This window comes from Schistocerca nitens, chromosome 6 (genome assembly GCF_023898315.1).
Source record: "Schistocerca nitens isolate TAMUIC-IGC-003100 chromosome 6, iqSchNite1.1, whole genome shotgun sequence".
NCBI classification, from domain to species: Eukaryota; Metazoa; Arthropoda; class Insecta; order Orthoptera; family Acrididae; genus Schistocerca; species Schistocerca nitens.
The window spans coordinates 556,947,890-556,975,799 of record NC_064619.1 but is presented as its reverse complement, the minus strand read 5'-3'; the positions used below and the strand labels follow the sequence as shown (position 1 = coordinate 556,975,799).

The 27,910-nt window shown below is 42.4% G+C and overlaps 1 protein-coding gene across 1 annotated transcript; it reads right to left on the bottom strand.

The window, feature by feature from the left end:
• Window positions 1–7,458: 7,458 nt before the first annotated feature.
• Window positions 7,459–26,011, bottom strand: LOC126263461 (probable cytochrome P450 304a1). Its single transcript, XM_049960554.1, has 9 exons — window positions 25,912–26,011; window positions 17,712–17,875; window positions 14,566–14,859; window positions 11,131–11,248; window positions 10,669–10,745; window positions 10,535–10,602; window positions 9,211–9,282; window positions 8,374–8,540; window positions 7,459–7,631 (listed from the first exon to the last, which is right to left on the bottom strand). The coding sequence occupies exons 1-9, from the start codon at window positions 26,009–26,011 to the stop codon at window positions 7,459–7,461; spliced, it is 1,233 nt and encodes a 410-aa protein (XP_049816511.1).
• Between the last annotated feature and the right edge of the window lie 1,899 nt (window positions 26,012–27,910).

The window sequence follows — 27,910 nt, the reverse complement described above, 5'->3', positions numbered from 1 at the left end:
CGCTTTGGCACTGGTTCTCGGGCATGGCCTGTTAGGAGAAATATTGGCGCCCCTGCTCTACAGATTAATTTCATCGAGCTACTTCAAAGCTCACTCGAATGCGCTTTGCATGCTGCTCCTATACACAGGGTCAGCCTGGGCTTCTAACTTTCACAGAGAACCAGTTTCGTAAAATCGTTTATTCCAACGATCAATGCTCTTCCTCGTTGGAGGTTCAACGTCAAACTAGCCGAAATGGACGCCACACCGAGTAGCACACTCACTTTTACTAAACTAACGACTGAAACCGGTCTTGTGTAACACTGAGCCACCTCGCTTACAACTGATGCGGTATCGCTACAGGAATTCAGGTACTGGAGCGTTCTAGCGATAGTATTCGGAACATGACATCATCATCTTTCAAATAAACTCGAGAGAATTCAACTACAATGTATAGTGCCAGTGGAAATTGTCATCACCTTTCTGAATCACTCTGTATTTCAATGAAGTCATTCAGGGTTAAATACTTTAAGGAAAATTGTTACATTCTTTGAAAAATTTAAATTATTAGAAAGTGTTGCAATATCATGTACTAGTATTTGTTGTACTCGAAGAAACAGAGATGAAAAAACATAAAAAACTGCAGACCCATCAGCCTCCTCTCGTTAAGGAACAAGATTTTCTGAAATATTTCCACTAACCACAGCGAAAAACATTATATGAATGAGAAGAAAAATAAATTATAAAACTGTTTAGTCGATGTGAGAACTAAATACTTGTTGCTATCGTCATATAACGATAAGGAAGAGCTCTTTGAAAACATTTGCATCAACCTGCCATGGCTATGGTATTGTTAAATATTCTACAGGTGTTCGTTAGAAGCGTATATAGCACAGTGGTCTGATTGCAAGCTGTCCACGAGATTATAGATTTGATCAGGGACTGTGAATGGCCACAATATCTGGGTTCAATAAATTTTAAGTAAAATTTTAAACAAAATTTGTACAGAAGAGAGAACCAATGTATCGTGGAAGAGAATTTAGCGATATTATGCATGTAACAGAAGCAGCCTACCCCCATGAACCATGGACCTTGCCGTTGGTGGGGAGGCTTGCGTGCATCAGCGATACAGATGGCCGTACCGTAGGTGCAACCACAACGGAGGGGTATCTGTTGAGAGGCCAGACAAACGTGTGGTTCCTGAATACGGGCAGCAGCCTTTTCAGTAGCTGCAGGGGCAACAGTCTGGATGATTGACTAATCTGGCCTTGCAAAACTAACCAAAACGGCCTTGCTGTGCTGGTACTGCGAACGGCTGAAAGCAAGGGGAAACTACAGCCGTAATTTTTCCCGAGGGCATGCAGCTCTACTGTATGGTTAAATGATGATGGCGTCCACTTGGGTAGAATATTCCGGAGGTAAAATAGTACCCCATTCAGATCTCCGGGAGGGGACTACTCAAAAGGGCGTCGTTATCAGGAGAAAGAAAACTGGCGTTCTACGGATCAGAGCGTGGAATGTCAGATCGCTTAATCGGGCAGGTAGGACAAATGTAAGGATGTAGAGGCTTATCTCACTAGGGGTAAGATAGATACTGCCTACAGCAAAATTAAAGAGACCTTTGGAGAGAAGAGAGCCACTTGTATGAATATCAAGAGCTCAGATGGAAACTCAGTTCTAAGCAAAGAAGGGAAAGCAGAAAGGTGGAAGGAGTATATAGAGGGTCTATACAAGGGCAATGTGCTTGAGGACAATATTATGGAAATGGAAGAGGATGTAGATGAAGATGAAATGGGAGATACGATACTGCGTGAAGAGTTTGACAGAGCACTGAAAGACCTGAGTCGAAACAAGGCCTCGGGAATAGACAACATTCCATTGGAACTACTTGTGGCCTTGGGAGAGCCAGTCATGACAAAACTCTACCATCTGGTGAGCAAGATGTATGAGACAGGCGAAATACCCTCAGACTTCAAGAAGAATATAATAATTCCAATAACAAAGAAAGCAGGTGTTGACAGATGTGAAAATTACCGAACTATCAGTTTAATAAGTCACAGCTGCAAAATACTAACGCGAATTCGTTACAGACGAATGGAAAAACCGGTAGAAGCCGACCTCGGCGAAGATCAGTTTAGATTCCGCAGAAATGTTGGAACACGTGAGGCAATACTGATCTTACGACTTATCTTAGAAAATAGATTAAGGAAAGGCAAACCTACATTTCTAGCATTTGTGGACTTAGAGAAAGCTTTTGGCGATGTTGACTGGAATATTCTCATTCAAATTCTAAAGGTGGCAGGGGTAAAATACAGGGAGCGAAAGGCTATTTACAACTTGTACAGAAACCAGATGGCAGTTATGAGTCGAGGGGGATGAAAGGGAAGCAGCGGTTGGGAAGGGAGTGAGACAGGGTTGTAGCCTGTCCCCGATGTTATTCAATCTGTATATTGAGCAAGCAGTAAAGGAAACAAAAGAAAAATTCGGAGTAGGTATTAAAGTCCATGGAGAAGAAATAAAAACTTTGAGGTTCGCCGATGACTTGGAATTCTGTCGGAGACAGCAAAGGACTTGGAAGAGCAGTTGAATGGAATGGACAGCGTCTTGAAAGGAGGATATAAGATGAACATCAACAAAAGCAAAACGAGTATAATGGAATGTAGTCGAATTATGTCGGGTGATGCTGACTGAATTAGATTAGGAAATGAGACACTTAAAGTAGTAAAGGAGTTTTGCTATTTGGGGAGCAAAATAACTGATGATGGTCGAAGTAGAGAGGATATAAAATGTAGACTGGCAATGGCAAGGAAAGCGTTTCTGAAGAAGAGAAATTTGTTAACATCGAGTATAGATTTAAGCGTCAGGAAGTCGTTCCTGAAAGTCTTTGTATGGAGTGTAGCCATGTATGGAAATGAAACATGGACGATAAATAGTTTGGACAAGAAGAGAATAGAAGCTTTTGAAATGTGGTGCTACAGAAGAATGCTGAAGATTAGATGGGTAGATCACATAACTAATGAGGAGGTATTGAATAGAATTGGGGAGAAGAGGAGTTTGTGGTACAAGTTGACAAGAAGAAGGGACAGGTTGGTAGGACATGTTCTGAGGCATCAAGGGATCACAAATTTAGCATTGGAGGGCGGCGTGGAGGGTAAAAATCGTAGAGGGACACCAAGAGATGAATACACTAAGTAGATTCAGAAGGATGTAGGTTGCAGTAAGTACTGGCAGATGAAGAAGCTTGCACAGGATAGAGTAGCATGGAGAGCTGCATCAAACCAGTCTCAGGACTGAAGACAACAACAACAACAATAGAAATAGAAGTGGGCGGCACATGTAGCCAAAGGAAGATACTAGAATGGCCAAGGAAGTTCTTCGCTGGATTGCAAGAGATAATAAAATAGGACGAGTTAATTTAAAGTACGAAGAACACATCACGAAACCTGCGGGACTAACATGTAGGTGTAAAGGTAAAGGCAGGAACGAGTGAAAAAGTCTGTAGGGGGAAAACGAAATTGTTTTTACAGTGCACCACAGTTGTGTAGGGGAAGTCAAGGCCAACAGTTGGTCTCCCAAGTTATGAAGCAGCCTCATGCTGGCCTATAAATATCACCTAAGCTACAGTACATGTGCTGCAGTGGTTTACCGACGAAGCCCACTTTCATTTGGATGGGTTCGTCAGTAACCAAAACTGGCGTCTTTGGGGGACTAAGAATCCGCTATCGAGAAGTCTCTTCACCTTCTGCAGGTGACTGTGTGATGTCCAGTCACGGAATAATCGGTGCGATATTTCTTGATGGCTCTGTGACTACCAAACAGTATGTGATGGTTCTCGAAGATGTTTTCATCCCCACTATCCAAAGTGATCCTGATTTCAACAACATGTGGTTCATGCAAGACGGATCTCGACCCTACCGAAGAAGGACAGTGTTTGATGTCCTGGAAGAGACATTTGTGGTCGCATTCTGGCTCTGGGAGCCCCAGAGGTCACTGGCATGGGCCTCGATTGGCTACCATATTCTCCTGATCTGAACACCTGTGACCCCTTTTTGTGGGGCTATATTGAAGAAAAGGTGTACAGCAATAACTCCAAAACCATTGCTGAGTGGCCGATAGGTTCTAGGCGATTCAGTCTGGAATCGCGCTGCTGCTACGGTCGCAGGTTCGAATTCTGCCTCGGGCATGGATGTGTGTGATGTCCTTAGGTTAGTTAGGTTTAAGTATTTCTAAGTGTAGGGGACTGATGACCTCAGATGTTGAGACCCATAGTGCTTAGAGCCGTTTGAACCGTTATTTAGGTGAAAACAGTCATTCAGGAGGTCATCGACAGCATCGATGTACGGACGCTTCAGTGGGTCATGCAGAATTCCAATGATGGTAGGCATATCGGACATGTCATAACCTAAATCTGAGTATCTGTAGTGACGTTTACTTGCTGAATAAAGTGTGTGCCCGCCGTAGTTTGTAAGTAATTTATGTTTTTTTTATCTGTGTACCCCAGAGCCAGACTGCGGTCCTCAAAGTGCTCCTGCAGGATATCAAACGCTCTCCTGCTTCTGTGGGGTCGAGTTCTGTCTTGCATGAACCACATCTTGCCGAAATCGGATCACTTTGGATAATAGGGATGAAATCATCTTCCAGAACTCTCACGTACCGTTCGGTAGTCACCGTAGATAAAGGAATATCGTACCAATTATTCTGTGACTAAACATTGCTCACGACACAGTCACCCACTGAGGGTGAAGAGACTTCTCGATCTCGAAATGCGGATTCGCAGTCCCCAAAAAGCGCCAATTTTGCTCGCTGACGTCCCATCCAAATAAAAGTGGGCTTCGTTGCTAAGCCAAAACATACATGCACATACTAAATCCCATCATTCCCTATGGTCAACCGTGCAGTTTGAACGTCCCAACGCAAGGCGTTCAGAAGTTATGGCGATTTTATTTCATACAGTTCGATAACTGTGTCCCTGTACATGCAGGAGTTAGTAGTGAAAGTTTCTTGCCATGTCGGGACTCGAACCCGGAGTTTTGCTTATTATTTATCAGTCGTTAACCATTAGGATCCAGGACTCCAGTGTTGGCTCAATTTTCACTTTAACTGACGTTTCCACCAAAGATACCTGAATACTACCACCAGAGGTTGTCCCACAAGGCAGTTGGGATACTAACGTTCCGAGAACGGAGTCAATAGAGATACTTGACACACCATGCCACAGTGGATATACAAGGTGATTTTGCTAAGTGGTAACAAACTGCGACACACCATCCCTAAGAAGATAAGGAGTGAAATACACGTCAGATGGATATACTACTGGAAATGCTTTCAATTGAGGTACATCCGAGTCGGAGATAAAAGATCTTTGACAGCGTCGGTTTCAACGAGAACGCACTAGACAAGTGCTAATGATCAGTCTATACTAGAGTTTTAGTGATACCACAAATACCGGTTCAGATTCATTGTGTGTCGAGATACCTCCACACAGAAATTCGGGAGTTACATGGAGCACCATCATGTAGGAACCAAATTACCGATCACACTACCAAAGACACGTCTTGGAGCAGGGGAGGCAGGGACACACGCGGGAAGCGCACATATGCCTCGCCTGTGAGGCGTTGAGGAAGGATGACTGGTGTCACGAGACAGTCGGCGGTACTCCCCACCCACACATTGAGACTGAACCAGTGCTGATGGTTCACTCCCACTGTACCACTAAAACACTAGTCCAGACAGAAAATTCCCACTTCTGCGCTGCGTTATCCATGCTTTCAATCACTGAAACCAAGGCTACGAAACACCTTTGCCGGCCGCGGTGGTCTCGCGGTTCTAGGCGCGCAGTCCGGAACCGTGCGACTGCTACGGTCGCAGGTTCGAATCCTGCCTCGGGCATGGATGTGTGTGATGTCCTTAGGTTAGTTAGGTTTAAGTAGTTCTAAGTTCTAGGGGACTTATGACCACAGCAGTTGAGTCCCATAGTGCTCAGAGCCATTTGAACCATTTTTTTGAAACACCTTTTACCCCCACGTTCAAGTGGGTGTACTTCCCTTGGAAAGCATTTCCGGCCTTAAGCCCGTGTGACCTTGTTTACTTCATATCCTGTCAGGGACTGTTCCCTGCAGTTGGTCACCATTTAGCAAAATCACCCTGTATGTTATACCATTACTTCATTTTATTTCATTTTCATTTATTTCATCCATATCCAACCATTATTTTTATTTCAATGCGATTCATTCATTTAAGGTAAGCTATGGTTTTATCAGTAGGGCTACACTGTATGCCACCGTATTTCACATCTGAGATGAGCTGTCACAGACTTCTTGTATCACCTATCTTGCAGATGATACAGTTATAACATGAAACATTTCCATATCTGCTAGGGATTATGTAAAATAGTGAACTTCATAAAACACCAAACTGTAGTACCGTATGACTACAATATTGATGAGTCACAATAGGATTTCAACACATACAAATTAGTGAATGTAATACTTTCGAGGCACATGAAACAGAATTATCACAGTCGTAGGTAAAGCAGTAGCCAGACTCGAGTTGTTTTGTAGGATACTGGAAAAATGCAGCGTTTTTACGTGGGAGATCACAAAACACTTACGTGACACATCATAGAAAATTGTTAAAATGTCTGGGATACATGCGAGGAAGGACTAAGAAGGTTTGTTGAAAGTATAAAAAGAAGGCGGTTTGAATGAAGACAGGTTTCCTCGATTCACAAGAGAGCGTAATTGATGTGCTGAAAAACCTTAACTAGCAAACGTTTGGATATCAATGCTAATTATGCTGTAAAGGCCTACCTACAGATTCGAGAGCAAATCTTATCCGAGGATTCTAGGAATATCAGAGAGCCTGTAAGTATCGTAGAGTCCATGAAGACAATCTTAGATTAATTACACTGCTCACAGCGTCAATGAAGAAAATTTTTCCCCTGGGCTCCATACGCAAATGGAGTGAGTGAAAAAATATGTGCTATAGTGGAAAATAAACTTTTTCGTGCACTTCACAGTGACTTGCAGACTACGGATGTGGATGTAGGTATAGATGGAGATGTATATATTGCCTGGCAAGGACAAAAGGATAATAATCAATACCAGAACATCCATAATGAGAAATTTTTTAATTAAATAAATAAACTTTTTATAATAAATACTGTACAAATTTATGGAGTATTACAAAATTAACAATAAAGCCAGTCTTCAAGAAATCAACGTTTGAGATGACAGTTCGCAGTGCTTTGGTGAGCTTCGTGTGTCTTCATTAAAGACAGGCAACAATATAACGATTTATTACATGTCTATTGCAGGCTCTCTCTTACGAGTATCATAACAAAGTCTCGAATGTACATATTTCGCGTTTTATAACATTGTTCACGTGATAGAAATCAGTTCGTTGTATGGCAACAGTCTCGAGATGGGAGCAGCCAATACGTTAACAACTACATATAGTGTACTGAAGGGTTAAGTGCCTTCACCGGATCTCGAACTGGGCCCAGAAGGCAGGCGGGGTCTCGATGGCCCCCGGGATGTTGCAGTGGAGAGGCGTCAGGCCGTCAGCTCGAACTGAGAAATTCTGCAGAAGGGCTGCCAGCATGAGGAACATGTTCTGTCTGGCGAACGTCTCCTCAGAGCACAACAGCTTTCCTGCAAACACAAATAAGCACTTGCTGCCAGATATATCTCGCATAGCAACAGACTTATAATAGAGATGAATTTGTAACTTAGGTTTCATGAAATTAATGGTGGTACACGGAACTACTCTGAATCATATGCAACGAAGAAAAAAAAATGAGGTGCTGAATGATCCTGGAAGGGCAAAAAATTTAGCAACTGTGGAGAAATTAAAAACGGATCACTTAAGGGCACAACTTTGGGTCCCATCCCATTTCTTATTAGTGTGAATCACCTTCTACTTAACGTCCGTCAAGTAGAGTTGGTACTTTATGCAGTCGAAATTAACGTTATAATTAATGTTTCTTTATTACAAAAACAATAAAGACCATACTATCAGTTCTGTACGAAAAAGAAAGAACAACAAGAACAAGTTTTTGCATTTTTCAGTAAAACCCATATTGGTGTGTGAATATATCATATGTAGAATAATTAAAAATATTTCGGCTAATATCGCAAATAGAAATCACCATTTTACACCTTGAGTTACACACCCAAACAAATGTTTTTAGTTTGTGTCCACCTAGACACCTATATTAAACTAGTTGTGTGCTAACACAGCAAAACACTTGTCAGCTTCAGCAACATCTATGTAAGTAGTGGCAAAAACTAACAAACTTCCTGTCGCTAGAGGTGGATCATAGTAACCAAAATGGGATATTTAAGACGTGTGATTACACTATATGTAAATAACCAAGGACACGACAACACATACCAGTGCTGAAGGGCAATTTGAGATCCCTGATGCAGAGACTTCCATCGGTGTTAAGGAATCTCTCTGGTCTGAATTTCTCTGGGTCTCCCCACACACTCTTGTCCATATGCATGCTCCATAAGTTGGCCACCGCCACAGTTCCCTGCAACAGAATGTACCAATCAGAACTTAGAAATTAATATGTTTGTGTCTATGATTGCTGTAGAAATTCTAAAATGTCAATCAGACTATAGATTAATAGAGGATAAATACTCTGTTTGCACGTATAGCGTTTAAAATTAATTCCACCCCCTGCATACAAAACTGCTGTAGAAATTCTAGTATGATATTCAGACTTTGTACTAACAAATTAGAAATATTCTATTTGCTTGACTAACGTTTAAATGTAATTTCATCCATATGACTTTATACATGCATTAGAAAACTTGTAGTCACATTTGTACCAAATCTTTATGTAGGCAATGTCCTTCTTGATGGGGCAGCAAATACCATGTATCGCAACAGGAGCAAGATGTTCCCATCTGACATTTGACATGGAGGATTCCGATAGGAAGTAGAGGTCCCTAACTGACCACCTGTATGGAGCATCCCAAAATGGGCTATGGGATCCCAAACAACCTTTGTATGGTGTATCTCAATAGGGGAAAGAAGTTTCACATTGATCTTTGGTACAAAGTATTCCAGAAGGTGACAGAGGTACCTTTGGTACGGAGAATACCAATAAAGCTAGAGTTTCCCACATGAACGTTTAGTTGGAGAATTCCAAGTAGGCGACAAAGATTTTCAACTGACCTTTGGTATGGAGTGTCCTTGCAGGGTTATGTCTTCTGTGGCTGCTGAGGGATTCCAATTGGTAGCAACGTCTGTATCCTCATCGTCTCTCGCAGGATGGCTTCCGTGTACGGTAAGCTGCAGACAACAGGTTGCTGTTAATAACCAAACCAAAACATTCTGTCTTGCATGTGAACATTATCATAAGCATAATTTCCAGTGACTCGAAGAACTCTCTTTGATGAATAATGTGGAGAGACATACACAAGTTCGGTGGTACAATGAAACATCTGTAGGATGTAGAGTATTGTTCTCTGTAGAGATACATAATGTATTTCCAATATATAAAATATAAATATTGTACTTTAAATACATCAATTGTGACATGAACTGGGCTATGTGATATTCTTGATGCTAAAATTAATTTTATCGGTAGTTCTAACTTCGTTAGTGGTTATGGCTATAGGGAAGATGGACGTGAGTGGTTACAAATTTATGTGTGTATATGTCTCTAGGGGCAATCAGATTTGCTTATTCAGTGTTCATCGCGCCATGCTTCTCCTGAAAGACCGGAGTACAGATTATTCATGTATTAAGCGGCGGACTACAATTAATCATCGCCGCTGAGATTACTTCCATTACTGTGGCAGCTCCATTGAAGTGGTAACTATGTAAGTGGTAGGTAACTGTATCAAAAAGTGGGTTATTGAGAAACATTCATTCCTACAATTCGTCTTAGGTAAAAGGTAGGGTTAACGTTCAACCGGCAGTGCTTTCATTAATGATTGGCACCAGTGCAGATAGGTAATTTTTCAAAGTATTTGTCTCGGTTTTTGCCTCAAACAAATGTTGGGAACCATGCAAAACCTAAATCTGGATGACTGGACGGGAGCATGGCCCGTATTCTCTTAAAGGACCGTCCAGATATTACCGAGTGCAAGGCCAGTGTGTCCGGAGTCTCATGTTCTGTGAACATTGAATAGGTGGTGCCATACAGTTCTTGATAGTCAGACTATCTGTTGTGTCTAGGGTTAATATGCAAAACTCTCCAGAACGTGCGATGGTGATCCATAATCTGGGAATATTAATTAGGAGATCCGCATGATGCGATATGAGGAAAGCAGTCTACATATCATAAACAGATTTCACACTCTTCTGCTATAGCCCTGTCATCAGAAACATAAATGTGACTATACATCATACCTGCACTATTTATAGAAATCTACAGTGAAGAGCTGCAGAAAATATGCGTTATAGGTGCCGAAGGAGATATAGAAATTAGTGAGGTGAGACACTTGTTCCTATTGGAACCCTTGACAACACCTCTTCGTCCCTCAGTCAACAATGGGCCACACTTCTGTAAGCCAGTGGTGGCGCACCTGATGGTTACTCACTGGGGCGGTCGTTGAGGTTGGGAAGTCTCGACTCTCCCACGACGGAGTCCAGCTCGAGTTGCGCCTACCGTTGTGCCACTGGGTGGCGTGCCACATACAGTAGGACCCACGAGAGGACCGTTGACTTCACCATGGACGCCGGCAGGAAGGTATCGAACAGGATGACCCCCAGCTGGTCAGCTGCAGACAAAAACTTGCCTGGTTTACCTGACATAGCAAATGTTGCAGGGCATCTCACGTATTATGTATTATGGTAGTGCTAAACGTTTGTAGTATTAAAGTGATGCACCAGCTTATCATCTTCAGGCCGTTATGATAATGTTACCAAAAGGTTTCATGGGACAAGAACAGTTTTATCGGACACAGAGTGTTAGCAGACACCATAAAACATAACTCGAATTGGTCACAGCAAATGCAATAGGTTTTGTCTAGACTAACTCGACATTCAGCAAGTTTATTTTTGCTTCCCCTACTCGAGCCTCCAGGGAGTTCTGACAACAATTTTAAGACAGCTGATTTGTTTGCTTTGTCAAAGAGCTTAAAAGAAGTAAGTTCGTTAGTGAATAAATGCATGTTCTATTTAGGTACTTACTGGAATATACTGTTTCAACCTCGGACTTCTTCTTATCCTTTATTTCTCTCAGATATCTGTCAATAAAGTCCCTCATGTGATCATCAGAATATGTCTTCTCGTGTTCCTCGATCACTTGCTGCAAAAAAGACAGACTTAAATCACTTAAGTGATATTTATGTTGTGAGAGGAAGAGTTTTTGTTGACTTTAAGCAATGTTATCCGCATCAAGTCCTTTATCACTGATGTACACAGGACGCACTAAATGTGGAGAGTGCAAAAATGCAGCACTCGAAGTTCAAAAACTCAATTAGGAAGGTACTCTTCCCGATTTGCGAGTAATATATTTAGGTGTTTGTAGACTTGTGGCACAAATAGTGTCCTAACATTTGCCAAGCGTCACACTTTCACGCATCAGAATGTAAAGAGAAGGTAATGCCTAAGCAAAAGTCTTCATAACCATGGGTTGTGTTTTCCCTTTAATTTAGCGGTGCACAGTTGAGAGGAGTAATTCATGATTTTCAATTCGCAATATCAATAGCCCATGACTGCCCACATAGCACTTTTCAACGACTGATTTGTTTCCATCGCTGACTTTTAAGCGTGTAGAAGGAATTTCAGTATAAGAAAATGGGAGGGAATGGTTTAAAACCAGTATGAATTGCACAAAGGATTTAACATAAGAAGGAGAAAATCTATTGATGAACCATTTATAAGATAGTTATCTCCAGTAAGTTGTGAGACTAGAGTTGACAGCAGTAAAACAATGAATACTTTCGAATGGAGTGGAATATTGGTAAAAATGCAACGTCAAAATGGAAGATGTAAATACAGATAACCCTCGCGGAAATTAATCGGAAATCTTCTTTCATATCTAAGAAATACCTCAATTTCCATCTAGAAAATATGTTACCTTTTGTGTTTATAAACAAGGTTCCTACTGGTGACTTGGCATTCCTGTGTGATTTTGAGGTGTTATCACCGATGACAATAAATCTTGAAAGTAGAAGCTCAGATCTAGGATGCCTCAACATTCTTGTCACGTGTCACAATAATCATCTCTGGCAAATCTGGAGATTCAAGTATACTCAGGAAAAAAGGAACAACCTAAAGTCATTTACTGACAAAGTGTCAACATAGTTCTAACTTGGAAATGGGTGAAAATCTTGGCAGATAACTTGAAGCTGTTTTGGCATGTGAACTGGCCGGCAGGTATGGCCGAGCGGTTCTAGGCGCTTCAGTCTGGAACTGCGCGACCGCTACGGTCGCAGGTTCGAATCCTGCCTCGGGCATGGATGTGTGTGACTTCATTAGGTTAGTTAGGTTTAAGTAGTTCTAAGTTCTAAGGACTGATTACCTCAGATGTTAAATCCCATAGTGCTCAGAGCCATTGGAACCATTTTTTGGCATGTGAACCGAGGATGGTAAGGTACATAGAACGGATTAACATCGAATATATCAAGACCGTAATCTGCTGAGAAGTTCTCTCTCAGTTCTTTATTAGCAGTTCTGGAAGCAAACTCTCCGAATATATCAAGACCGTAATCTGCTGAGAAGTTCTCTCTCAGTTCTTTATTAGCAGTTCTGGAAGCAAACCCTCCTTCTATTTTCTCATCAAAGTCTCGGAGAAATGCTTTTCTACATGGATTTAGCAGCAAGCAGAGAAGCTGGGGCTGGTCTTGGGCACCAACAAAGTATAGGCAATCATCTAAAGGGAGCAAGTTTTGCCAGAGTGCACTACTTGCTCACACAGAACGTTCTACATATACATCTACTTCTACAATCCGCAAGTCACCTTACGGTGTTTGGCGGACGGTATGTAAGGTACCACTAGCCTTTCACATTTTCCTTTCCCATTCATGAAAGGGCACGTGCGGATAATGACTGTAGATAAACCTCCATATGATTTGTAACTTGTCGATTTTCTCGGTCAGGTCATTTTGTGAGACTAGGTGAAAGGAAGTGATGTGTAGTCCGACTCTTCCTGAGAACTATGCTTCAGAATCTCAGTAGTAAACCTCTCCATGATGCACAATGCCTCTCTCGTAGCATTTACCACTGGAGTTTTTTCAAGATATCCATAAAGTTCTCGTGGTTTGTAAACGAACCTGGGACGGAAAGCATTCTCTTCGTTGGGTATTTTCCATCTCTTCTACTAACCCAAACTGGTGAGTGCATCAGACTGATTAGCAATCCTCAAGAATCAGGCGAAAATGGATATTGTATGACACTTCTTTCATGAATGAACTGCGTTTTCTTAAGGTTCTTCCAATGATTCTTAAACTGACATCTGCGTTTCCCTATCAGTTGCTTTATATGGTCGCTCCAATTTCGATACCTGCAGTGGTTTCTCCTAGATATTTTGTGGTAGTAAGTGTTGCCAGGTGTTAGTCAGCAATAGTGTAATTGAACAACTGTGGATTTCTCCTCAACGTGACTCCCGCCTTATTTATGAGCAAATTATTCAACTATGTACCTACAGATTGTAATTACGAATCACTTAAACAGAAACCGACACGGGGAAAATGTTATGGAGTAGGTGAACCAAAATTCCATTGTGTTGGAGCAGAAGCAGCAACAAATTCACGAAAGAAACTGCCCAAGCGACTCTCGGCCATCGTCGTTATTATTGTTGCACGGTATGAGATGCTTACCATACAAGATAGATGGTAAGGAAGTTTAGACATCAGTGTATTTTGTGTTATCGCGAAATAATGGCGAGAGGGCCACTGATTAATGTAATTAGCGAGTTAATATTAGATTTATCAAAACAAAGGCGTTTTTCGTTGCAGCGAGATCTTTTCAGGATAGTTCGATTACCAAACTTCTCCGATTAATTTCATATTATTTTGTTGGCTCTTGGAGGAAGAAATGACGATCGTGATACAATAAGATAAATCAGAGGTGACACAGGAATTTTTAAATGTTCATTTTTCCTATGTGGTGGAGTGGAGCACTAGAAAAATCGTAGCACAATCTTTTTATCAACCCTAAGACACACGCTTAGATGTGAGTTTCAGAGCATTAATGTAGCTGTAAATGTATATTTAACAACGTTCAAGGTCACTGCAAGTTCAAATGGTTCAAATGGCTCTGAGCCGTATGGGACTTAACATCTGAGGTCAATAGTCCCCTAGAACTTAGAACTACTTAAACCTAACTAACCTAAGGACATCACACACATCAATGCCCGAGGCAGGATTCGAATCTGCGACCATAGCGGTCGCGCGATTCCAGACTGAAGCGCCTAGAACCGCTCGGCCAAACCAGCCGGCCTCACTGCAGTTCCTGATACTCTGTGTATGATCCTGATATATGCTCCAGCGTTCTGGCATTGCTGTGAGATATCAGTCCCTCCTCTACATAATAATTAAATAGAGCTGTAGGTAATTGCACTTGTTAGTTTTACTTAAGAAAACATTTCTTTTAGCAGCAAGTACATCAGTGTGTGCTCACATGAAAGTAGGTCAGGATCTTTTCGGCGGACTCGACCGTGTCGTGGTAGCCGGACATCTTGGGCGCGATGGAGGCCAGTGCGGAGTGCAGCGTGAGGAAACCGCCTGTGGCGTCTCCAGCCCTGGCCATCTGCAGGCCCGCGTGCCCCAGGTAGCGGCACACACCGTCTGCTGTCCGCGGCAGCCGGCTGCCCGCCACCACCGGCATGAAGCCGTTGATGAACCCGGGGAACAGTGCATCAGGCAGCAGCACGCGCCGGCTGCAGTCTCCTCCTGATGATGGCTGCACCACCGCCTGTCGAAACGTTGAGTGTCACACACACACAGAATCCACTGCAGTACTACACTGGTAGGGAAAAAAGAATCGCTCAGCATTAACCATCGCTGGATTGAGCGACAGAGTGGAACAGGCATGGAACTCCATCCCACAAACTGACATCCGGCACCTGTACAAACAATGCAAGCACGTCTTCACGCTTGTATTCAACATTATGGTGGTTATATGGGTTATTAATGTACCAGCATTTCACATTTGCAATGTCTTTTCTTGCGCTTCACTAACCTGTGATCACGCTATGTTGTTGTTGTTGTCGTCTTCAGTCCTGAGACTGGTTTGATGCAGCTCTCCATGCTACTCTATCCTGTGCAAGCTGCTTCATCTCCCAGTACCTACTGCAACCTACATCCTTCTGAATCTGCTTAGGGTATTCATCTCTTGGTCTCCCCCTACGATTTTGACCCTCCACACTGCCCTCCAATACTAAATCGGTGATCCCTTGATGCCACAGAACATGTCCTACCAACCGATCCCTTCTTCTAGTCAAGTTGTGCCACAAACTTCTCTTCTCCCCAGTCCTATTCAATACCTCCTCATTAGTTAAGTGATCTACCCATCTAATCTTCAGCATTCTTCTGTAGCACCACATTTTGAAAGCTTCTATTCTCTTCTTGTCCAAACTATTTATCGTCCATGTTTCACTTCCATACATGGCTACACTCCACAAAAATACTTTCAGAAACGACTTCCTGACATTTAAATCTATACTCGATGTTAACAAATTTCTCTTCTTCAGAAGCGATTTCCTTGCCATTGCCAGTCTCCATTTTATATCCTCTCTACTTCGACCATCGTCAGTTATTTTGCTCCCCAAATAGCAAAACTCCTTTACTATTTTAAGTGTCTCATTTCCTAATCTAATTCCCTCAGCATCAGCCGTCTTAATTCGACTACATTCCATTATCTTCGTTTTGCTTTTGTTGATGTTCGTCTTAAATCCTCCTTTCAAGACATTATCCATTCCGTTCAACTGCTTTTCCATTTGCTGTATCTGACAGAATTACAATGTCATCGGCAAACTTAAAAGTTCTTATTTCTTCTCCATGGATTTTAATACCTATTCCGAATTTTCCTTTGTTTCCTTCACTGCTTGCTCAATATACAGATTGAATAACATCGGGGAAAGGCTACAAGCCTGTCTCACTCCCCTCCCAACCACTGCTTCCCTTGCATGTCCCTCGACTCTTATACCTGCCGTCTAGTTTCTGTCCAAATTGTAAATAGCCTTTCGCCCCCTGTATTTTTCCCCTTGCCACCTTCGGAATTTACCAACTTAAATTTGTTACATCGACAAATGATTGCCTTAAATTTCATCTCTCTACATTAATTATTTTTTGCTATTTTTTCCCATCAGTGTATGTACTGCAGATACACACAGAAGTTTGAAATTCATGAACTGGAATGAGCTACACTATTCTCTGATGGACTAGTACCTCACTCACTCTAAAGCCCTTTGATCGAAATGGAGCTTCGAGTGACTGATTTGCAAAGGAGATCCTTTTATGTTAGTGTAACTGTCGCTGCAGGAGTTCAAACATAAGTAGTAGTATGAGGGATAAGATGTAGAACTGGAAAAGAAGTTCTTTCGGATTATCGTTGTTCAAAAACTCTGCGCCTACGTTATAAAAGTATCATAGTAAAATAAAACAGAGTCCAAAATGCCTAGAATAGGATCAGTTCTTAAGTTCCATGGTTTGATTACATTGCACTGCTCTCATGGTGCGAAGTTAAGGCAGTCCCAGTTCTTAAAAGTCATCTGTCACATCTGTAACTGACCAACACGGATTCTGCCTCAAAGTGCGCCACAATGAGGTGCTCAGCTGCGGTCTGTTTTCGTTTTATAGCTGTGCTAGACGGTGTGGCTTTACTGGTCACTGTTTAAAGAAGCCACTCTTCTGAGAAGTGAAGTTGACTAATTAATGGCTTTGATGTTCCCCAATTTTCTCTGAGTGCAGACTTACAGAGCCCAGAAACAACACGAGGGGGAAAAAAACAAGGCCTGTTGCTTTCCACTAGTGGAACTTGCCAGCTCGAGATAGTTTTTCCTAGAAAATCAAGCTCAACTGGTGTAGGTGGCATATGTGTATGTAGAACGAATCACTCAGAAATCTTAAATTAAGTTAATTAAAAATTTGAATCACTGTTTACTTTGGCTTTGAGTGTTAGTTAATTGCACTCATTGTTAAACTTTATTATACACACCATTATTCTGAGCAACGCCTATTAGTGGTGACATATTTCTACAACTATACTCAGCCAGCCACTTCATGATGTGTGGTGGAGGATACTTTCTGGACTACTGTCACTCCCCCTCCCCCCCCCCCCCTTTTATGTTACAATCGCAAATGTTGCTTAGGTAGGGAGATCGTAGGCAAATCTCTTTCTCAGCTCGAATCTCTAATTTCATCAACACGGTCCTTTCGCGGAATATAGGTAGGATGAAGATATTTACTGGCCGACACTTGAAAGGAATTACCTCTAAGAATTTTAACAAGTATGTGATGAAAAGCGCTGCTCTTCTTTGCATAATCTCTGCTTCCTCCACCAATTGTATATGGGAAAACTACCATACTTGGAGCTTCTGAAGGACAAGCTCATTTATACATACTGTCAGTAATGTTTCTTGAGACTGCTACTGCAACTAACGTGTTTAATGTACACAGACTACACCGATTAACCATCAAGAAGTTTCCAACTACTAAAGAGATGACCATGAATTAATAGGTATCCAGAGCAACAAGAGTGCCACTAACGCAACTTCTCTATGGTATGTACAGGTAGCGGGAAGGAAGAGTGTTGATGAGACTCACCTCATCCTTTCGTTCTCCCCGGATGAGCTCCACCAGTTCCATCATCTCAGCCTCGATCTCCGACTCTAGATGGTCGGAACGCCGTCCGAATCCGAAGTCCCGCATGTACCTCAGAGTGAAGCGACGCTGTTCCATCAGCTCTGGGCCCACTCTAAAGTTTATACCTGCACAGCGTAGAAGGTAGCCTTAGCAGGATTCATATGGCGTTGAAGAACCTTATGCATTTCCTTTATGACCTTATCTTGGGAGATGGCATGGAGTACGACGTGTCACGAAACTGTGGAGGAAGGTGTGGCTGGCAAGCGGTGAAGCCAACCATCTGGCAATGCTGTACCTCATACCGATCACTCCGGCGGGATGAAGTAACCATGAACCATGACACGCTGCCAAACACGACACTGGCTACTAACACACAGCTTGATCCCCCAGCTTCAACTCCCAGAACTCCCAGTCTGTGGGACCGTAACAGACGCTTCACTGCACGCCACACTTTGACCGAATTCATTTTATGTTATCCCAAGAGGTGTCCTTATTTTGGCGAGAGGGCAAAATCAAGCTTAGGTTGCTGACCTGCCCTCAGTTTCAGCTAACGACGAGAAAAATTCAGTAAAATTTTTAGAAAATTGTGTAACGTCCGGATCCCAACAAAGACTTTAAGATTGCAGTGTGTTGTAGAGTCGCTAGATTATATGCTTTTAGTGCAGTGAAATACTGGAACACGTGAGGCAATACTGACCTTACGACTTATCTTAGAAGAAAGATTAAGGAAAGGCAAACCTACATTTCTCGCATTTGTGGACTTAGAGAAAGCTTATGACAATGTTGACTGGAATACTCTCTTTCAAATTCTAAAGGTGGCAGGGGTAAAATACAGGGAGCGAAAGACTATTTACAATTTGTACAGAAACCAGATGGCAGTTATAAGAGTCGAGGGACATGAAAGGGAAGCAGTGGTTGGGAAGGGAGTAAGACAGGGTTGTAGCCTCTCCCCGATGTTATTCAATCTGTATATTGAGCAAGCAGTAAAGTAAACAAAAGAAAAATTCGGAGTAGGTATTAAAATCCATGGAGAAGAAATAAAAACTTTGAGGTTTGCCGATGACATTGTAATTCTGTCAGAGACAGCAAAGGACTTGGAAGAGCAGTTGAACGGAATGGATGGTGTCTTGAAGGGAGGATATAAGATGAACATCAACAAAAGCAAAACGAGGATAATGGAATGTAGTCGAATTAAGTCGGGTGATGTTGAGGGAATTAGATTAGGAAATGAGACACTTAAAGTAGTAAAGGAGTTTTGCTATTTGGGGAGCAAAATAACTGATGATGGTCGAAGTAGAGAGGATATAAAATGGAGACTGGCAATGGCAAGGAAAGCGTTTCTGAAGAAGAGAAATTTGTTAACATCGAGTATAGATTTAAGTGCCAGGAAGTCATTTCTGAAAGTATTTGTATGGAGTGTAGCCATGTATGGAAGTGAAACATGGACGGTAAATAGTTTGGACAAGAAGAGAATAGAAGCTTTCGAAATGTGGTGCTACAGAAGAATGCTGAAGATTAGATGGGTAGATCACATAACTAATGAGGAGGTATTGAATAGGATTGGGGAGAAGAGGAGTTTGTGGCACAACTTGACCAGAAGAAGGGATCGGTTGGTAGGACATGTTCTGAGGCATCGAGGGATCACCAATTTAGTATTGGAGGGCAGTGTGGAGGGTCAAAATCGTAGGGGGAGACTAAGAGATGAATACACTAAGCAGATTCAGAAGGATGTAGGTTGCAGTAGGTACTGGGAGATGAAGAAGCTTGCACAGGATAGAGTAGCATGGAGAGCTGCATCAAACCAGTCTCAGGACTGAAGACCACAACAGCAACAGTGCAGTGATCTGCCAGCCACATCGTTGTGCTATTTTCGATTATCCCAATCAGTTTCTTCTCTTTATTGTAGGATTTAGAGTTGATTAAAAATGAATTTGATATTGCCGTATGTGCGTGCGTGTGCATGTCTCTGTGCATGTGTATTTGTATATAACGGTGCTTTGGTACTGTTTTCCCCCTGTTTTACTAATATACACATCACTCCTCTTATAAAAGAATTAGCATGGTTGCCCTGAAGGCCTGGCAGTCATGCATCCGAACCAACGTATTATCATCATCATCATCAAAACACCTCAAGACTCAAAATACGTAGGATCTCAGCCCCGAGATGACGTGGGATTGTAAGTTTATGTAATTGGGAATTGGGTCTACAAAATCTGCTACACTGTCGATGCAGTAAAATAACTGGATAAAATACCAAGAACAGAAGACATAATTCATTATCTTGTCAATTAACTTAAATTTTTTTGGAAGCTTGAACGTTGTTACAGACACTGTACCTACGAGGCAAGTTCTGGTACACGCTCTCCATTCCACCTGGTGTCTCTTCAGTGTCTAGTGCAGCGGCCAAAACTCGTGCCAGCCGATCTTCCTCATCTCTACGGATCCTCGTAAGTTAAACTCTGCGTACGACCGCACAAGAAGTAGTCAATAGGAGTTAAATCCGGTGATCGCGTCGGCCTAACGATTGGACCACCTCGGCCTATCTATCTTTCACCATATCGTCATAGGTCTCCGAATCGCTCGTGAGAAGTGAGGTTTTGCACCGTCGTGCTGAAACAATATTTGCTAACGGACATCCTGTGGCACAGCTTCCAAGAGCGGGTCAAACACGTTTTGTAGAAAGATCATGTAAGCAGGACCAGTTAGCTTGAGTGGAAAGGTGAACGCGTTACACATATTAATTGAAACTGTGGTAAAACGGAAGCGGTACGTTTCCGGACATGGGTTACTACTCAAAATGTTATGTACTCACTACCCTCTACAAGTCTTAGAAGTCTATAACTGGAATTGCCAAACAAATTGCATAAGATGCAGAGGAGGACCAATTTTCATCTAAAATATCTGAAAATATCTGGTTAGCAGACTAGATTGTGTACGACAGAGCAACGTTCAGCTACTATTTTTGCAGTTGAGTACCACCAAGAAACACAGTAAGTTCTTTCACTGTGTATATTTTATAAAAGGTTGCCTATATGCTGTAGAGAGAAAACATTTAGAGAGATATTAGGGGGTAGATGAACCTTCCAAACACATAAATTTCGTTAAAAATTGTGTTTAACGTTAGTGAAGCAATGGACCACAGGAAATAATTTATTACACTATACGAGTAATATTTCAAGGATATGTTGCTACGAGCCGTGGATGAATCAAAATGTCAAATTTTTTTGCTGTATTAACTTCTGATAATGAGAGGAATCAGTACTGTTTTGATTACCGCTATAAGTTGCACACAAATATTTTCATCATTTTGTTTATAGTGAACATGCTTTTTAATATGTAAGTACAACTCCATCTACGTCCACACTCTGTAAACCACTGCGAACTGCAGCAGATCATACTTGAATACTTCCCGTTGTACGTACTAGTTATTCGGACTCCTTCTCGTTCCATTGACGTATGCAGCGGAGAAAAACTGGCTGTTTAAATATCTCTGTGCGCGGTGTGATAACTAATCTTATCTTCGCGTTCACGAAGGGAGAAGTGTACGCACATGAGTGTAGTATAATCCTACGTTCTTGATTTAAATTTGGTTCCTGAAATTTGGGAAGTAAACATACTAGGGATGGTTGTGTCTGTCTTCAGTCGTATGTCAGTTCAGTTTCTTCAGCATCTCCGTGTAACTCGACCATGGTTCAAGCAAACCTGTGACAGTTCGTGCTGCCTGTCTCGGGATATGTTCGATATCACCTATTTGCTGTGGGTCCCACAAAATTGAGCATATGCTAGGGTGGATCCCACGATTGTTTTGCAAGGAATTTTCTTTGTAGACTGATAGAAGTTCCCTAGAATTCTTCCAACTAATCCTGCCACGTATTTTTCTTGCGACGGAGTCATTGTGATCGTTACAATTCATATCCCTACAAATTGCTACACCCAGGTATTTTTATGAGTGGACCGATTACGGCTGTGACTCGTTGATTTTGTGAAGTGGACAATTTTATATTTCTGAAAATTTAAAGCAAGTAGCCTTTATCTGCCCCACTTTGTAAACTTGTCAAGATCCTACTGAATATCTGTGCAGCTTTTTTCAGACAGTATTTCATTAAAGACAACTGTATCATTCGTGGAACGTTGGACGTTACTCTTGATATCGTCTGCAAGGTCAGACATATGTAACACGAACAGCAAGGATCCAACACACTTCCCAGGGTCACAACTGAAGTTACATCTACTACTACTAGTACCACTACTACTACGTGATCAGGCCCAGTGGACCGCATGCATCTACAAGTTTCCTCCTCCACTGTATTCTGTCCATTTTGCTATCCGCCATCCGTCCACGTCTATTGACACTTGCCGGCCGGTGTGGCCGTGCGGTTCTACGCGCTTTAGTGTGGAACCGCGTGACCGCTACGGTCGCAGGTTCGAATCCTGCCTCGGGCATGGATGTGTGTGATGTCCTTAGGTTAGTTAGGTTCAAGTAGTTTTAAGTTCTAGGGGACTGATGACCTCAGATGTTAAGTCCCATAGTGCTCAGAGCCATTTTATTGACACTTGGTTTAAATCTTCATGAAGTCCATCCCTCCAAAGCTTCTTGGGTCTCCCTGGCGGTCTCTTTCCTGTAGGTGTGAAATCCAGGAGCTTCCGAGGCCATCTGTGATCCTCCATCCGGGCCACATGGCCGGCCCACTGCATTCGTTTTGCTTTGACAGTTCCTGCTATGCTGGGCTGTTGGTATAGTTCCTCAAGCTCTTGGTTGTATCTGATCCTCCATTCCCCCTGTATCTGCATTCAGAACCGGACCGAAGATCTTCCGAAGCACTTTTCTCTCAAAAACAAGGAGCTTATCTAAGTCATGTTTCCGGATACATCTACATCTCGAAAACTCTATATCCAAAAATACATAACATCTGTAATAACAGAAATGATTTTTTGTGACAGGAGGTGACATGTGGTTGTGCTATTTCTGTGCAGAACCAATAAAACGAAGTGTCGTAACAACCGAGAAGCAACGCAACACCACCTTTCATACTTGTGCTACTGGCGAATTAAGTAGGCAGTTGTGATCTGTTTTACTGCATGCCAAAAACAATAAAAGCACTTGATCTGGTAAAGCTAAGAGAAGCATTTTGCTATGGGAAGAGAGAAACACAGTGCCTATTGGAGTATCGTTAACGAAACTGAGTAATTAAATGCATGTGAGAGTATTACAGGCAGTGAGAGCATGATTTAATAGAACGATTGTTGGAAGTACGCAGCAAATCATTGTCACGGTAGAGCGATAGTGTTGGCACAAAGTATCTAGCATCTTCCATTTCCCATGCATTGTCGATGACACAGAAACGGAAATAGAGTGTAGCAACCCAAAAGCCGACATTCTGAGCTCCGTTTTGAATTGTACAGCCACTGTGAAGGATACTGCTCAGATGTAATTCTCATGCCATTGCAATGATAAATGATATGGATATGGGTGTCAATGGCGTTAAAAGAACAGTTACTTTTGCTAAAATTAAACAAGGCTCTTGGGATCGATGGAACAACAGCCAGATTCTATACAGATTTTTGACTAAGCTAGTTCCCATTTTAACCGTAATACACCGTAGATCCCTGAACAAAAGAATTTCTCAGTAACTGGAAGAAAGCACAAGATACACTGGTCCACCGGATGGGTAAGAAAAGTGGTTCACAGAACAATCATACCGTCTCACTGACGTCCACACGTTGTAGAGTCTTAGAATACATCCCGCGCGCAAATATAATGAGATACCTGTGACAGAATGGCCACCTCCATGTCAACCAGAATAGTTTCTGGAAACACTGATCACGCGAATTTCAGCTTACGTTTTCCTCACATAATATCCTATATGAAATGGTTCGTCAATCAGCTGGACGCAATATTTCTTCACTTCTGAAAAGCATTTGACATGGCAGAACACCAACATCCATTTAAGAAGTAAGATTATATAGAGTATCAAACGAAACATGCAGCTAGATTGATGATTTCTTAGCAGGGAATGTGCAGTATGTTATCTCGAATTGCTCCAGGGAAATAGGTTGAAAGCCTTGTTGTTCAAGTTGTACATTAATGACAATAAGACAATATTAAAATAAACCTCAGACTATTTGGAGATGATGCACTGATTTATTGTGATGTGCTACATGAAATAACTTCACAAACATCCAGTCATATCTTGATAAGGTTTCAAAGGGGTGCAAATAGTAGCAACTTGCTTCAAATGTTCAGAAATGCCGGCCGCGGTGGCCGTGCGGTTCTGGCGCTGCAGTCCGGAACCGCGGGGCTGCTACGGTCGCAGGTTCGAATCCTGCCTCGGGCATGGGTGTGTGTGATGTCCTTAGGTTAGTTAGGTTTAAGTAGTTCTAAGTTCTAGGGGACTTATGACCTAAGATGTTGAGTCCCATAGTGCTCAGAGCCATTTGAACCATTTTTGTTCAGAAATGTAAGATTATGCAATTCACAGAACGTAGGAAAGTTGTACTGTGTGACTACAACATCAGAGATTCACAATTGGTATCCGTCGTCTCATACTAATATCTGGGTTTAACGATTTGTGACGATATAAAATGCAATGATCACACAGATACGGTCGTAGGCAAGGCAGGTAGCAGGCCGGTTCATGGTCGCAATACCCGCTAAATACAGTCATTCTGCAAAGGAGACTGCTCTTACAAATCACACGTGCGTCCCATGTTATAATACTGCTGAGGTGCTGAGGTGTGGAGCGCCCTGTACCAAATGGTACTAAGAGAGGATATTTAACATATACAAAGAAGAGCGACTCGAATAATCAGTGGTTTGCTTAACGCAAGGAAAAACATTACGAATATGTAAAACACCTACAACCCCAGGCGTATCGCTCCCAAAGGTATCGTCAAGGCAAGGGTAGATGATTCGTCTAATTTGTGCGCGAAGAGTCTTTCTTTCTGCACTCCATATGCGATTAAAACGGGAAGAAATCCAAACACTGAACAATTCTAAGTGCCCTTTGCCATGCAATTCATAGTGGTTTCAAAAATGGTTCAAATGGCTCTGAGCACTATGGGACTCAACATCTAGGTCATCAGTCCCCTAGAACTTAGATCTACTTAAACCTAACTAACCTAAGGACATCACACACATCCATGCCGGAGGTAGGATTCGAACCTGCGACCGTAGCAGCAACGCGGTTCCAGACTGTAGCGCCTAGAACCGCTCGGTCACAGCGGCCGGCCATAGTAGTTTGTAGAGTATGTGTGTTGATGTAGACATACTCTGAATCGAACTAGGTAGTAAAGAAATTTATGGCACCACTTGAGTAAAAGAGATAATCGATTGGCAGGACATGTCCTTAGGCATCAAGGAATGGTCAGTTTGCTAATGCGTGGATGCATGGAAGTGAGGGGAGCGGGGGTGGGGCTAGGTAAAAATTTCAGTAGAGCTCAGGCTTGACTGCAGCAGGCAGGTTCAAGTAGAGATAGGTTGCAGTGTTATGCAGAAAAAATGAAACTTGCACAGGATAGACTAGGGACCAGAGCAACTTCGAACTTGTCTTTGTAATAACTACGATGTGCCTATGAAACTTCGTCATTCGATATACTTTACTGTATCTTTCACAGAAGGAGAGGCATGCGTGGCAATAACAGAAAAGTTGTGATACTGGAACACAGTTATAACCACGGAAAAATACATTTTCCTTCTCTCCCACAGTTTAAATTACGTTTATTTTTCATTATGACAGATGAAACCTCGTATTAATATTGTGAAGTAATTATAAACTATGTGTTTGTTAAAACTGCAACGTTTTATGAAATAACTACTATGTAGTAGAAATACCGCAAATCTCAGGGCCTGAGTATTGCAGAAAATCTTTGGTGTGGACAAGTAATAGGCCACAGCAAGGGAACTAAAAATTTGCGAAGATACTCCATATGACCATATATTGATTAGAAGTGACTCTATTTCACATTAAAGAAGCACCTAAACGAGCATATAGTCAGCAGACTGGTAGAAACATGGCGGCCGTTATTGACTGCACACCGTTTATGTCGGCTCTCTCATGGACAGCCGGCTAGTTCCATATAGTGTTTGCTCTCTAGGAGTAGACGAAACCAAAGATGTGACGCCTTGTTCAGCCTGCTAGTACAGACAGCACGAAGTACGTACCTGGAGGAACGTTGTGGGGCCTCGAGTATGCGGCCTTCACTAGCAGGAACAGTAGGAGTACTACGATTACCTCAGACAGCAGGAGGGCGAGAGGCGTCATTATGGTTGGTTTCTGGTTTCAGGCTTTGTCCGATCTTCACGAAAGGTCCACTTGCTCTCTGGATACCGTAGAGGCACAGGCAGTCAGCTAGCGGTGTCGCTTTCCTTCCGCAGTCTGACCACATGGACCGCTAAGCTGCCCTTAAGCAGTGCGTCGCCTCCTCCAACACCACCACGCCCCTCCGAGATAAGCACACCCTGCCTCTCGGGGACCACGCCCACACCGCCACGTGTCGTGACTCAGCGCCCCTCCCGTTGGAGAGGTACTCCCACAAAGCCTGCTGTCATCACACAACAACAATATGTTGCGAGGATTGCTCGTCATGATTTCACACAAATAACTGTAAGAAACCTTAGATGTCAACTGAAACGGCATAATTCTGACGCAGCATGAATGACATCTACTTTGAAAGCCAATATGATGAGAGACATTCAACGGATTTTGATCCTGCACCCGATAGTGCGCTGATTTTAATCTTTGCTGGTGGTGTAAATCAGTGTGCTGAATTGGGACTCGAACCTTGAACTTTTGCCTTTCGCAAACTAATTCTGTGCCGAAGAATTTAGCCGGGCACGACACTCTCCTGCGAGTCCGGTCTTGCAAAGAATGCAGGAGAATTTCTGTGAAATTTGGAACGTAGGTGAGAAGTCCTAGTGGAACTAAAGATCTGATTACGGCCTATAAGTTGTGCATGGATAACTCAGTTGATATAGGGGATTTGACTGCGTCACTCAAAGGTTGTCGGCTCGAGATGGGCCACCACACAGAGTTAATCTGCTGCGAAATTTCAACATGATATTTGTTAGTCATCCACTGTACTAATCAGATTTACTTCTGTGCGAGTTATTCTTGTTCCCTAAGATGAAAATCATGTTGAAGGAGCGAATATTTGACAGAATACAAGGTTCAAATGGCTCTGAGCACTATGGGACTTAACATCTGAGGTCATCAGTCCCCTAGAACTTAGAACTACTTAAACCTAGCTAACCTAAGGACATCACACACACCCATGCCCGAGGCAGGATTCGGACCTGCGACCATAATGGTCGTGCGGTTCCAGACTGTAGCGCCTAGAACCGCTCGGCCATCCCGGCCGGCACAGAATACAAGGATTCAGACTTAAAAGTAGAGAGAGAGCTGAATAACCTGACAAAGCCTGACTTCGAGTACTCGTTTCGAAAGTGGCATAAACCTTAGAATTGATGTATTCGCTCCCTTGAAAAATACCTTAAAGATGATAGTATGATACAACATCTAGGTAATTACAATAATTTTAATTAATATAACTTTTGCAGTTTTTGTATGTCACCTCGTATATCTACTCAAGGCAACTTTATACTTAAATACGCTTCTGGACTGGAAGAGCATCATCAGCACTGTAAATAAACAACATGAGATATGTTAATAATCTTCGCAGCTTCAGACTTTAATAGCTTTGAAATTATACTGGGTAATAACTAATTGTTTTTAATCTGTGACAGGATAACACATGAAGTTTTAGTTTGTCATTTACTCACTCTATTTTGTGCACTATAAAGTCACGGTCAACGTCCAGTCTATATTCCATTTCTCTCCATGTATGCTCCAGGCACACCGCCGGGACATGCCCAAATGCAGCTCCACTTCCCCTCATGTGAGGGCGGACCGTGAGTCGTGCCTAGATTGCTCAGTCGATCCACAATTCCCCATCAAAAGCAAAAGTCGCGGGCTCGAATTCCGGTCTGGCAACAGTTTTATTCCTCCACCAAGTTTCAAACAATACTTTCTTATTCGTATCTGCTTTATCTACATTTATACTTCGCAAGATATCTTACAGTGTATGGTGGAGGGTATTTCCGGTACAGCTGTAATTGACTCTCTTTCCTCTTCCTGGTGCGAGGATGAATGACTGTCGGTAAT

Bases quoted from the DNA above. Each gene is read 5' to 3' on its own strand.
- LOC126263461 (XM_049960554.1), bottom strand. From the start codon at position 26,011: ATGACGCCTCTCGCCCTCCTGCTGTCTGAGGTAATCGTAGTACTCCTA. The intron at 10,746-11,130 runs GTAAGTACCTAA...TTGCTATGTCAG, and splicing joins GGTTGAAACAGTATATTCCA to GTAAACCAGGCAAGTTTTTG. The intron at 9,283-10,534 runs GTAACCATCAGG...TGTTGTCTGCAG, and splicing joins CTCAACGACCGCCCCAGTGA to CTTACCGTACACGGAAGCCA.